General features: G+C 25.2%; 1 protein-coding gene across 2 annotated transcripts; it reads left to right on the forward strand.

The window, feature by feature from the left end:
• The first annotated feature begins 7,901 nt into the window (after positions 1-7,901).
• Positions 7,902-10,537, forward strand: LOC130954225 (ras-related protein RABC1-like). 2 transcript variants are annotated; one of them, XM_057880953.1, is made up of 7 exons: positions 7,902-8,093; positions 8,248-8,397; positions 8,495-8,563; positions 8,656-8,721; positions 9,041-9,162; positions 9,706-9,834; positions 10,146-10,537. In XM_057880953.1, the coding sequence occupies exons 2-7, from the start codon at positions 8,265-8,267 to the stop codon at positions 10,251-10,253; spliced, it is 627 nt and encodes a 208-aa protein (XP_057736936.1). In that variant the 5' UTR covers positions 7,902-8,093; positions 8,248-8,264; the 3' UTR covers positions 10,254-10,537. The 2 variants fall into 2 exon arrangements, with proteins under 2 accessions (XP_057736936.1, XP_057736937.1); XM_057880954.1 differs by having other exon boundaries at positions 7,923-8,093; positions 8,255-8,397.
• The last annotated feature ends 2,030 nt before the right edge of the window (positions 10,538-12,567 follow it).

Consider the following 12,567-nt stretch of genomic DNA (forward strand, 5'->3'; position numbering starts at 1 on the left):
ATCCGGAGCTTGATATTCTGTATTTTGGTATTCAACTCTTTATATATACTCACGTCTTACCTTTATCTTTTCTCCGATTTTACGTTTACGAGTGTAATGCGCTTTTCTTTTCGCAGCTTTTGCTTAAACCTTTTCTCAAGGCTCTTAGTTACAAATTTGTTCAACTATATCTACATATATATTTTATTCTTAGAGGTCATAATACCTCACCACCTCTATTTTACGACTTAAGGTAAGACTTTGTATGGTAGGGTGTTACAAATACTTCATAGATATTGGCTGTCTATGAGAAGCCACTGTTAACATGGAAAAAAAGGTGTCTTAATTATAATTCTTTTCTTACGATGTACAACTATTTTCCATAATTTTATTTTAAGAATTGGGATTGGATTTTAAAAAATGGTTAGTATTAGTTTATTATATATTTGTATTTATTAGCATTTGATATTTATTTTTGTATAGATGGATGATTCTTCGTTGGATGAGGAAGTAAATTGTGCTAGCAGCATGCCTTTAACAGATTCATCTTCTTGTGGTATAACTGAACATGAGCTTCAAAATGTATTTAAAATCTGCATGCAGCATCAATCTGATCCGACCTCAATGCGTTCAAATGGAAATATGTTTCCAGTTGTATTTTGTTTTTTTTTTTTTTTTGTCTTGGTTTCGTGAATTTAGAGTAAAATTATTTAAAAATAAATTAATATGTATTTTTGTTATCTCTCATGTAATAGAGATTATTATAATTGTATTAAGATGTTGGTGAACTTTGTATGAAATATTTTATTTTGATTAATATGTGTTTTAGTTGATTATACCAAAAAAAAAATTAAATTATTAGTCCATTTTTATTTTACTACAATTTCTAAAAAAAAATATATTCATCATGTAACGATTAAGGAATCATTATTAATTTCTTTATTTTTTTATAAAAATATATCTAAATACTTTTGATCTAAATTATATTTTTTAATCAATTGCATGTCTCTATATTTTAGAGAAGAGAAAGTTCCATAATGTAGTTTACAATAATAATAATAAGTAACTTTTAGATTTGATTAGTTTCAAAGATGTTATTATTCTTATTTTTTCACACTACTGTTAACCATTGCAAGTGAACTATATATATTTGTTAATATTTTTCTCCTTAAAATATGATAGGTTTCTATCAATAATCAAAATAATGAGAGTGAATGCCTCAAAAGATTTACAAAACAAGGTAGTTTGTATAAAATTGTATAATTAATGAAATGTATAAATAGTTATTGATTATGAAAGTTATTAATTAATTTTGTTGTTTAAACTATGTTCTCATTGTTTTGAATCTTTTTGTTTTGAAAATATTATTCAGGATGTTATCATCAAGAATCCAATTTTTCATATAATGAAACTTTTTTTTTTTTTTTGATGATCAAAGGGCAAAGGACCCCTTATAATGAAACTGTTGAACAAGATAAATGGGGTCTGATTGCCACCGATGATGAAGAAATTTCTATTTGCAAAGATTTAAATTAAAATTTTCATGAGCCGATGGATAATTATGGTGTTTAATATTTAATCGTCAACTATATTAGCTCAGAGAATCTTTATTTTGTGGAAAGAACTCATTATTAGTAACTAACAAGTGTAATTACCCGTGCCATGCACGTTATAAGATTGAAATTATAATTTTAAATTATTTTTTAAAATTAATTTAAATTATAATAATTTAATTAATAAAAAATTAATATGTTATGGATTGTTTGTTTGTTTTTTTTTAATTTAGTATTAATTGGATTAACTCTAAAATAGTTATTAATCGATTTTAATAATCTACTTTTTTCAATAAATCAGACATATATACTGAATGTGATCATAAATAATATAGTAATAGTTAAATCTACCCACAAACATATTGGCTATTATCACACTCTAAAACAAATTAAATATAAAGGCTATTAGCATGCACTTATAAATCTATAAAATCGCACTATCTTTAATTCGTGCAAGGGTTTATTTATCAAATAGACTTAAAATATAAACAAAAAATATTTATAAAATGGACCTAGCATCGCTTGAAAGAATCATGGAAAATAATAAACTTACCTTATCATCCATAAGAACCATTTCTATGTAAGTCGTGTTGTTCTTGTCAAATTTGGATAAGACTTTTCATAACCTTATAATTATTGCCTTTATTTTTCAAACTTTTTCATTACATAATCTATCATAGCTAATACTGTTGATAGAATCGTAGTTAGTATCCTTTAGGTATGAAAAATAATAAACAGAAGAAGTTCCATGTCTGAGGTACGAATTTTTTAGATGATAAATAATTATAACAATTCACTATTAATCCTTATATATATATACACACACTAATTATACACGGTAATAGTTAACAAATATTTTCAATGGAGATACTTACTCAATATATATGTTATCGACATTAATTATATGCCAATATTTTTAAGAAAGAGCTAAAAGAGGATATATATATATATAAATATATATAATATTATTGCTATATAGGAAGCATACATAAATTGCTACATTTTTTTATTATGTTATACAACTTAAAATTATACTATCATGTTATTATTAATCCTAGATACTTGCTATAATTATATCAAATTTAATTATGAATCTAAATAAATAAAATAGATAACATTCAATATTATTTTTTTCTTTTTTACATTCAATATTACTGTAAATATAAAAAGTAAAATAATTAATGGAAAAATATGAGCAGAAAATAAAACATATTAATTAAAATTCAATTTGTTATCTAATTAATCTTGTGTCCATACTATATAACTTTACAAAAATGTTATGAATCACAACCTTTTTTATTCTACAAAAAAAAAAAAAACACTATATGTAGCCTTTAGTAGTACAAAAAATAATTATAAAAATTAATTATTGATATTGATATTAATCATAATTGATTATTAATACTATAATTTTTTAAAATATATTTTACCTTTTTAAAATATAATGCATGTACCGTATAGACTTTATTGTTATCCACTAATTGATATCAAATTAAATGGGTCACTATTAATGTGTGCATCAATTATCTCCTAATAAAATTATTGCACTTGGATGAGAATTAGAACTATATCAATTGATATAATTAGAATGATTAAAAATATCGATGATTTATAAGTAGTTTAATAACGCATTAAATATTAATTTGATATAATTATAATGAAGATATTTTTTTAAATTAATATAATCATGCATTATTTATGAGCTAATTGTAATATAATTAAAATAAATTTATTTGAGAAAAAAATTCATGTATAATTTTCAGAAATTATAATAATTTTTTTATTTATATATACGTATATATTAATTTTGTTAAATAATTATATATATATATATATAATTATATACATATACATAAATAAAAAAATATATGAATTATATTTTGTTAAACTCCATATTACCAGCTATTAAAAACATTTAAATCACATGTATGTATTAATTTTTTTGTTATAATTATTTCGTTTTATATATATGATTTTTTTATTCTACAATCGTGCAATAATATTTTTTATAATATTATTGCTATATATGAAGCAGCTTTATATTACTATAATTATATCAAATTTAATTATGATGGTAAATAAATAAAATAGGAAATAATCAAAACTAATTTTTTTTATAGTCAAAATTTACTGTATATATAAAAAATAAAATCACTAATGATTAAAAATTTGAGTAGAAAATAAAAATCTATAAGCTAAATTCGATTTGTTAACTAATTAATTTTATGTCCATATAATATTATTATTGTTATATATTGATTAAAACTGCGAATACATACTAATAAAATTATTACATACAAATGAGAATTAGAACTATATCAATTATATTAATTATTATTATTATTATTATTATTATTATTATTATTGAGAAATGATGATAATTCATGTGATAATGAATATTACCTATAAAACATCTAAAATTAAATAATATTCAAGTATAATTATGTGACAATTATAATTCAAAAATTACTATATATGAAGTCACGTGAATTATTATTATAATTGATATAATAATTGCTATAATTGCTACATATTCTCAATCTTATCGGTTATATCAATTTAACTATATCAATTATATTCAAATTAGTAATCAATTATTTTTATGAAAATTTTTGCTATAATTAGATTATACTTATGAGATTATTTTGTATTAATCATTATAATTAATTTAATAAAGATATTTATTAAGTATATATGTTATCTATATTAATTATATGCCAATATTTGTAAGAATGAGTTTAAAAAAGTGATATATAAATATATATAATATTATTATTATATAAAAAATAGATTTAAATAATATATTAAATATTAATTTGATATAATGATAATAAAAATATTTTTCTAAAATAATATAATCATACATTATTCATGAGCTAATTATAATGCAATTAATTAAATGTATAATATTATTCTATATTATTTATTTACCGTCATGATTTGATTTGATTGTTTTCTAATTTATTTACTTACATAAATGATTAAAATATATAACATAACTATCGTAATTATTATAATTTTATGATATAATTATAATTAACATATTTTATCGTAATTAAATATTGATTTGATATAATTATAATGAAAAAAGTTTCCTAAAATAATATAATCATACATTATTTATGAGCTAATTATAATACAATTAAAGATATTATTATATCATAATGTCTACTTACTATATTAATATAATATTAAAAGATACATGTTTCATTATTTTTTATAAATAAAATCGATTTTTATTGGCAACTAAATTGTACTTAGGTCAACAAAAACTATATGTTTAGGTAAAGATTTTTTGTCAAATATAATGAAAATACAAATAAAGAAATAAAAGATAAAAATAAACTTAAATAATATATCTGGCACCACTTCATTTTATTAATTATTAAATTATTTAAAAATAGTACATCCACGAAAAATACTCATAATATATAAATTGAGGCAATAATTTAAAATTTTTTAATTATAATTTAATCAAATACTAATATTAAAACAAAATTACTTAAACAATATTGAATCTATTCTAGTTCTTAGTCACGTATAATATAGAGTCATTCTCGTAACGATAACCAACTGAAATAACATCGTAAATATCAATATTTAGAATTCGTGCAAATTCAAACCATCCTCTTGTTAAATAAACTTCATCATCCACTATTCATGCAATGCGGCAAGGTATAGAATTGCCACATCGAGAAACCAAACTAACCCTTATTCCTCTCAATGGCATTGCATGCATGCAAAAGAAAGCCGGTAATTTCTGAAAAAAAATCACAATATGTTATAAAATTATTCTAATAATGAACAACTTAAAATAAGAAAATTTAAATATATTACCAATCGTTGAAATTGCATATTCGAGTTTGTCACGAATTTAGCAAAATTGAACTTAAACTGAGAGAATTCAATCTCATCATGTGCTCCACTTTGAAGATTTTCGGGCAGACGTAAAAAGTATGGAGGAGATGGAACTTGAACTTGCCTTATAAAATTCCGTGGATGCAATTCCTCAATCAAAAATTGAGCTCCTCCCAAGAAAGCTAACTTTAACCACATTCCATTAGATTGGTCATCATAGGTGAGTAGATCCAACCATCTTTCGGTAAAGTAGAGATTATTGTCCATTCTTTGAACGCTTACATCCATGTAGTTTGAACCTGAATCAGTGAAGATAACTCGATGAGGTATTTCATGGATGTGATGCATTGTAAACGATTGTGGTAAAAGACAATCGAACTGGAACATTAGGCGATAAGAATAACTTAGAGTAACAACAATTAATAAATTATTAAAAGAATAATATAATAGAATGAGTATATGAAAAATATTATAAAAAATTATAAATTGTACCTTAAAAAGATCAACTTTAATAAAAAACAAAGAATACATTCTTATTCTATGAAGTAGTAAAAAAAAATACTAAACATAAAATTATGAGCTGACTCTCAAATTTAGATTCATGTACCACAGAAAAATACTATTTATAGACCTTAGTAAAACAAAAATAAATATGTAAATTACTTATTATTAAGGCAATTTTTTATTATGTACTGTAATTACGCATTATAATTAATAAGTAGTTTAATAGTGCATTAAATATTGATTTGATATAATTATAATGAAGATATGTTCCTAAATTAGTATAATTATATATTATTCATTAAATATTAATTATAATATAATAATATAATTATAATAAAGGTATTTTTTATAAAATAATTTAGAATAGATGAAAAATTTCATTCGTTTTGGAGGGAAAACGGACTCACGAGAAATTGACATGTCACCCTTATTAGCTAGGGGAAAACCCAGTTTTAGTATATTAAGTAGATTATAAAAAAAAAAAAGTTATTCATCTGAAATGGTTAATGAGATGTTTCATATAAAAGTGTGTTATTGAATTTAAATCAGTTATTATGTAAATATATTTAGAAATTGATTGTGTTAATGCCAAAATTTTAAACTAAATTGTTGAATGTGTTTAAAATTTTAATGTTATTATTTCGAATAAAGTAACAATTCGATCTTTGTCCATTTTACAAAATGACAAGACAACTCTTAATAAAAAACACGTTTTATTTTGGTTCTTAATCCTGTATTCCGTCTGCTAATTCAGTCCTTTTGTCAGTTTTACGACGAAAATTCGACGAAAATTGCTGACGTGTCAGGTTAAAAAATAGACAGGACCTAGTTGTTTTTAAATTTAAATTGATTTAGGGATTTATTTGTCCATATTATTCTTTAAACAATATTTTTAAATTATTTTTTATTCATTATATTAATATTCTTTTTTTAATAAATAAGTACAAACTAATTCCCAAATTATTCAAATTTAAAAATATCATTTATTATGAAATCAAATAAATAATTTTTAAATATAATTTTTAAATATATAAATAATAAACATTAAAATTTAGTTAATACATTAATAATAATAACCCTATAATATACTATTAGTATTATGATCTAGCTAATTTTCACAATAAAGTGAAAACTACTGAACACATTATTTAATATATAGTAAACTTTTTTTTATTAATAACAAATTTAATTTTTTATCTCTTTAAACTAAATTAATAATTCTATTTGATATTTTTGCACTAAAATACACTATGAGTAGGCTACTAATACTAAATAAAATAAAACATAATAGAATTATTAATTTAATTTAAAGAGATAAAAAATTAAATTTGTTACTAGTCAAAAAAAGTTTACTATATATCAAATAATGTGTTCATTAGTTATAATACTAATAGTATATCATAGAGTTATTATTATTAATGTATTATAAATTTTAATGTTTATTATTTATATATTTTAAAATTATATTTAAAAATTATTTATTTGGTTTCATAATAAATGATATTTTTAAATTTGAATAATTTATTAATTAGTTTGTATTTTTTTATTAAAAAATGTTAATATAATGAATAAAAATATAATTAAAAATATTATTTAAAGAATAATAAAGATAAATAAACTCCTAACCAATTTAAATTTAGAGATAATTAGGTTTCCGTCAATTTTTGAACCTGATATGTCAACAATTTCTGTCAAATTTTTGCCGTAAACAGAAAAACTACATTGACAGACGAAATATAAGATCAAGAACCGTAATAAAACGTATTTTTAAATAAGAATCGTCTTATCATTTTTAAAAATGGACAAAAATTAAATTAATAATTTACTCTTGTTATCTCTGTAATTTAGATATTTCCATTATTTGATATACCTAACCGTTTAGAGTTATACATGTATAATTACATTTAATAAAACAAAATCATATTTAACACCGTGCGAATGCACGGGGCCACGGGTATCCTACTAGTAATTACTAATAAGTTGATGAGGGAAAAAAAAAGAGTAGCATATAAATAAATAAATAAATAAATAAATCAGACAAGGAACAAATCTGAGGAAAGAAGGAACAATAACAAAGTTTGAAGGGCGACCTGTTAATTCGGATTGGGACACGCTTTCGTTCTATTTTCGTTGCTGATAATTTACCCCTCCATTTCGTCTTCTACTATCAAATTCCTCTTGAATTTGATCTTCCCTAAGGTATGCAAATCTCTCTCTCTCTCTCTCTCTCTCTCTGTGTAACTTTATTCTTCTTTTTTCTGTGAAATCGGTTTATGATCAGTGAAATTGCAATGGACAATGAATTGTTTGATTATTCTTATAATTAATTTGATTTTGATATGAATGAATGAAGGAGTCAGTTGAATTGCGATGGATTCAAGTTCGAGCCAGGAATTCGATTACCTGTTTAAGCTGTTGATGATTGGGGACTCCGGCGTCGGCAAGAGCAGCCTTCTTCTCTGTTTCACCTCCGATACCTTCGACGATCTCGCCCCCACCATTGGTTCCTTTCTAAATTCCTTTTTCTCCTTTTGAATTCAAAAACACCCTTTGCCCCTCTTTGTTCAACGGAAGGTTTAGTGAATTATTATTATTCGTAGGTGTTGATTTTAAGGTCAAGTATGTAATGATGGATGGTAAAAAGCTCAAGCTTGCTATCTGGGATACAGGTATTTCTTTATTCGTGTTTCACATGTAGATATTTTTTATCTCTGAGAACGACAATAATATAATATCATTCATTTTGATCTTGATTCCGCAGCTGGTCAGGAGAGATTCAGAACATTGACAAGTTCGTACTACCGAGGGGCACAAGGGATCATTATGGGTGAGTTTCAATTCTCCATTCCTTGATTCAACGCCCTCCCTGTTATACATTTTGTAATGGGGTAATCAATGGTGATATGCTATAGTATCAGGGATTAAGCTTTCTCTTTCCTGAGTTAAAGCCAAGTTTTTATTGCATGCTATTAGTTTATGGATGCTTTTGATCCATGCTTAGGCTAAATTGAGAGGTTGCAGTGTGTTGATTAATCTTGTAAATTGAGAAATTTATGCTCCTTCGTGGCTGCTAATAGATTTACTGTTCAAGATTTTGTTTTGGATTAATTGGTTATTTCTTGACTTTGTCTCTCTAATCGATGTAGTTTATGATGTAACTCGGCGAGAAACATTTACAAACCTCTCTGAAGTGTGGGCAAAGGAAATAGAACTTTATTCAACAAACCAAGATTGCATCAAGATGCTTGTAGGAAACAAAGTGGATAAGGTATTTAGGCCTTTGTGATTGTGTACTCTTCATCTTTCTGGTGGATTCTTCAATCGCATGAAGATACATATGTCAGCACTCAACCCTATACATATATTTCTTGCTATTTGTGCTGGCTACTTCACTTAAATTTTACTTACTCCCTTCTAGATAAAAAGTTTACAGACTAGAGACCAATGAAAATAGTAAAATACTGTTAGATATTTTTTCAGTTTTACTATTTTCTCTTCAACTTCTTTGGCAAGATTGCTCACCTTAACCTTAAATTAGATGTTTCTTTAAGAAAAAGGAGAAACATAAGGAGGCTAGCTATTCGTTTCAAATTACTTGGTAGTTTAGGTAAATGTAAATCCTAAATTACATGATGACTACTCTAATTATGCACCTGACACAATCAAATTGTCCACGCTTCAAGTCATGTATCTAGTCTTATACATGTCTGTTGTTTATTCTTCTGACTTATGCATGTTGTACTATTTAAAAAACTTCTCATTTATTCCATTGGAGGACTTGACATACAGGTGAAAAATATTTCATTTTCAGGAGAGTGATAGAGTTGTGACAAAGAAAGAGGGAATTGACTTTGCAAGGGAATACGGTTGCCTATTTATTGAATGCAGTGCTAAAACTCGAGTAAATGTACAACAATGCTTTGAAGAGCTTGTTTTGAAGGTATGTTGAATGACAAGGCTATGCCCATTTCCTAACTAGCTTTCGATATATAATTTTGAAAGTCAGTATTGTTAAATTCTAAAGGGCTTACCCTTTATTTGACCAAAGTTGAAATATAAAGAGCAGTCTTTAAAATAATGAAGGCACAAAGGTTGAAAAAACAATATATCAATACTCCCTCCATTGTTTATCTGTCATTGTCACTTTCTGCATCTAGATACCTCAAGTTAAACAATGCCAGATAAAAGTGGGCGGAGACGGTATCATGAAAGATGACAATAATTTTTCATCTTGTGTGTGTGTGCATGCAGATTTTGGATACACCTAGCCTCTTAGCCGAGGGTTCTAAGGGGATTAAGAAGAACATTTTTAAGGACAAGCCACCGCAATCTGATGCAGCCACAAGTGGTTGTTGCTGATGCTAGTTTCATTCCAGAACTTGCTGCATTTTTAATGTCTCCAACAGAAAGGGCATTGAATCCATCGTCATAAACAGATTTCCAACACAATTTAGCAGCTGGGGAATATAACGATTTTATTGTTTGATCGCATTTGATTTATTATATGTAGATCTTCATGGATGTCAAGAAAGTTTTGAAAATTGTATATAACGTCTGACAATGGCGTTGGTCTAACTGTTAATCATATTCAATGAAAGCAATATGCGATTGATTAGTACTTACTACAAATTTATCATTTCTTATTTCAGAAGCTGCGTGATTTTTCTTGTTCTTTTCTGCTTTTATTTGTCAAGTTTTTTCTTTTACTCCATAAGCCTTGTTTATTTATCTATTGGATGTAGTTACTTGCCAAAAGTTAAAGTCGTAATTTTACTTCTTTTTATTCAATGTGGGTCCAAAGGCCTAAACAACAGCAAAATATTAACTCAGATCGGGTTGGGCTGATTTGCGCAATATAAAAGTTGAGTATTAGACTATTTAGTATTAGATGACCAAAAAGATGATTAGCATTAGCAAATATTGACAAAAACGATACCAAAAATCAATGATAATTAACTAATCAAATATAGCTTGTAGATATTATTAATATTTGGGTTAAGTACTGTTTTCATAGTTAAATACTACTGTTTTCATACTCAAACACTCAAAGTTGTTAGTAAAAATTGAAAACATTTTTAACTTCTTTTAAAAAAAAAACCATCCTTAATGTTAGAATAAATTTTTAAAAATGATCGTTTAAAAAAATATTATTTTTTGAACAAATTTATCCCTATAAAAATTACAAATTTTTTTTACAAAACATCATCGCACCCCAATCTACTATTCTTCTTTTCCTATTCATCATCTCAGTCTACCACTACACTTTCATTAGTATCCACATCACTCAAATATCACCTATCGTTTCTCCACTCCATCTCCACCTTTATACCATGCCACCCTGCCACTTCGAATCAACTTTCTCTTACAATTCACCACCACCAACAACAACAGCGACAATACCATAAGAAAAGAAAAAAAAGATGTGATGTCCCCTGTCTTCATGATATGCTTATGCACACTCCATATGATAGTAAATCTCATGGATGATAATTGTATCATTAGGGCATTTCAAGTGCTTTAATAGAACTCAATCTGTTCATTAATAGTCTTCATATAATTCCAGTCATTTCTACAATTAAGAATTTATTTATAGATACTACTTGAGATATGAGACTTAATGAGCATCATATTTAAACGGTTGAATTTCTCCCATTTTTCATATAATGTTATCACATTCGAAGTGCTAACATTAATAGACATTAGAGACTTCTTCCTACAAAAAATATAGTCAAAGTCTGCACGCTTTAAATAAAAAAAGAACCTTATCTTTTTATTCTTTATAATTATTACCACTTACCATTTAGCAAATAAAATTTTTGATACATTGTCAAATATCACTCCCATGGTAAATAATAAAGCATGCTAATGTAATTCAACTTTTTATAGAGGCACGTCAAAATCTATAATAAAATACATGTCAATTAAAGTAATATTAAAATAAAACATAAATTAGTGCCATTAAAATTTATCTATAGACACAAATTTTAATACACAAATATTCATTATATTAACTGAAGTGCTAAAACTATAAAATAAGATACTACATGTGAGTAATATAATAAATTTTGTGGGTAAGTTCACTATATTATGTGAATAACATAATTACAAGGATATCTTATTAACCTTTATGTAATTTTTTTTAAATACAATCATTATCAAAGATGTTATGACTATAAAATGTATCTCACTGTCCATGTACGATAATGAATTTTCGTTTGAAAACCGTTCCAACAACAAAGTTTTGCATGGTGACTTAATTTTGGAATGACTAGATGGATGTAATTTTTTATTTTGACACCGTATGTTAGTAAATTCATTAAACCCGTAATCAACATACTTCCACCCATAGCCAATTCAATCTTGTTTATTCTTTGTCCGCCCTTATTCTTGCTTTTGGTTTTAGTTGTGAACTTTTAATTTTAAGGGATAGATATTGTTTTGAATCCTAATGTTGAGGGTCAGAATTGAAATATTTCTGATATAATTTTTTATTTAGAATCGTCCTAAACGTTTTATTTCGTATTAAAATCGTTCTTTTAATTTTCTATGGACAAAAATACCCTCCACCACCACCATCAGCATCTTTGCCACCACCAAATATACCAAATCAGATTCAAGAACACCAAATCAACACACAACAACAATAAAATTAGAAAATAATAAATCAAAATTA

The sequence above is a fragment of the Arachis stenosperma genome, chromosome 10 (genome assembly GCF_014773155.1).
Source record: "Arachis stenosperma cultivar V10309 chromosome 10, arast.V10309.gnm1.PFL2, whole genome shotgun sequence".
NCBI lineage: Eukaryota > Viridiplantae > Streptophyta > Magnoliopsida > Fabales > Fabaceae > Arachis > Arachis stenosperma.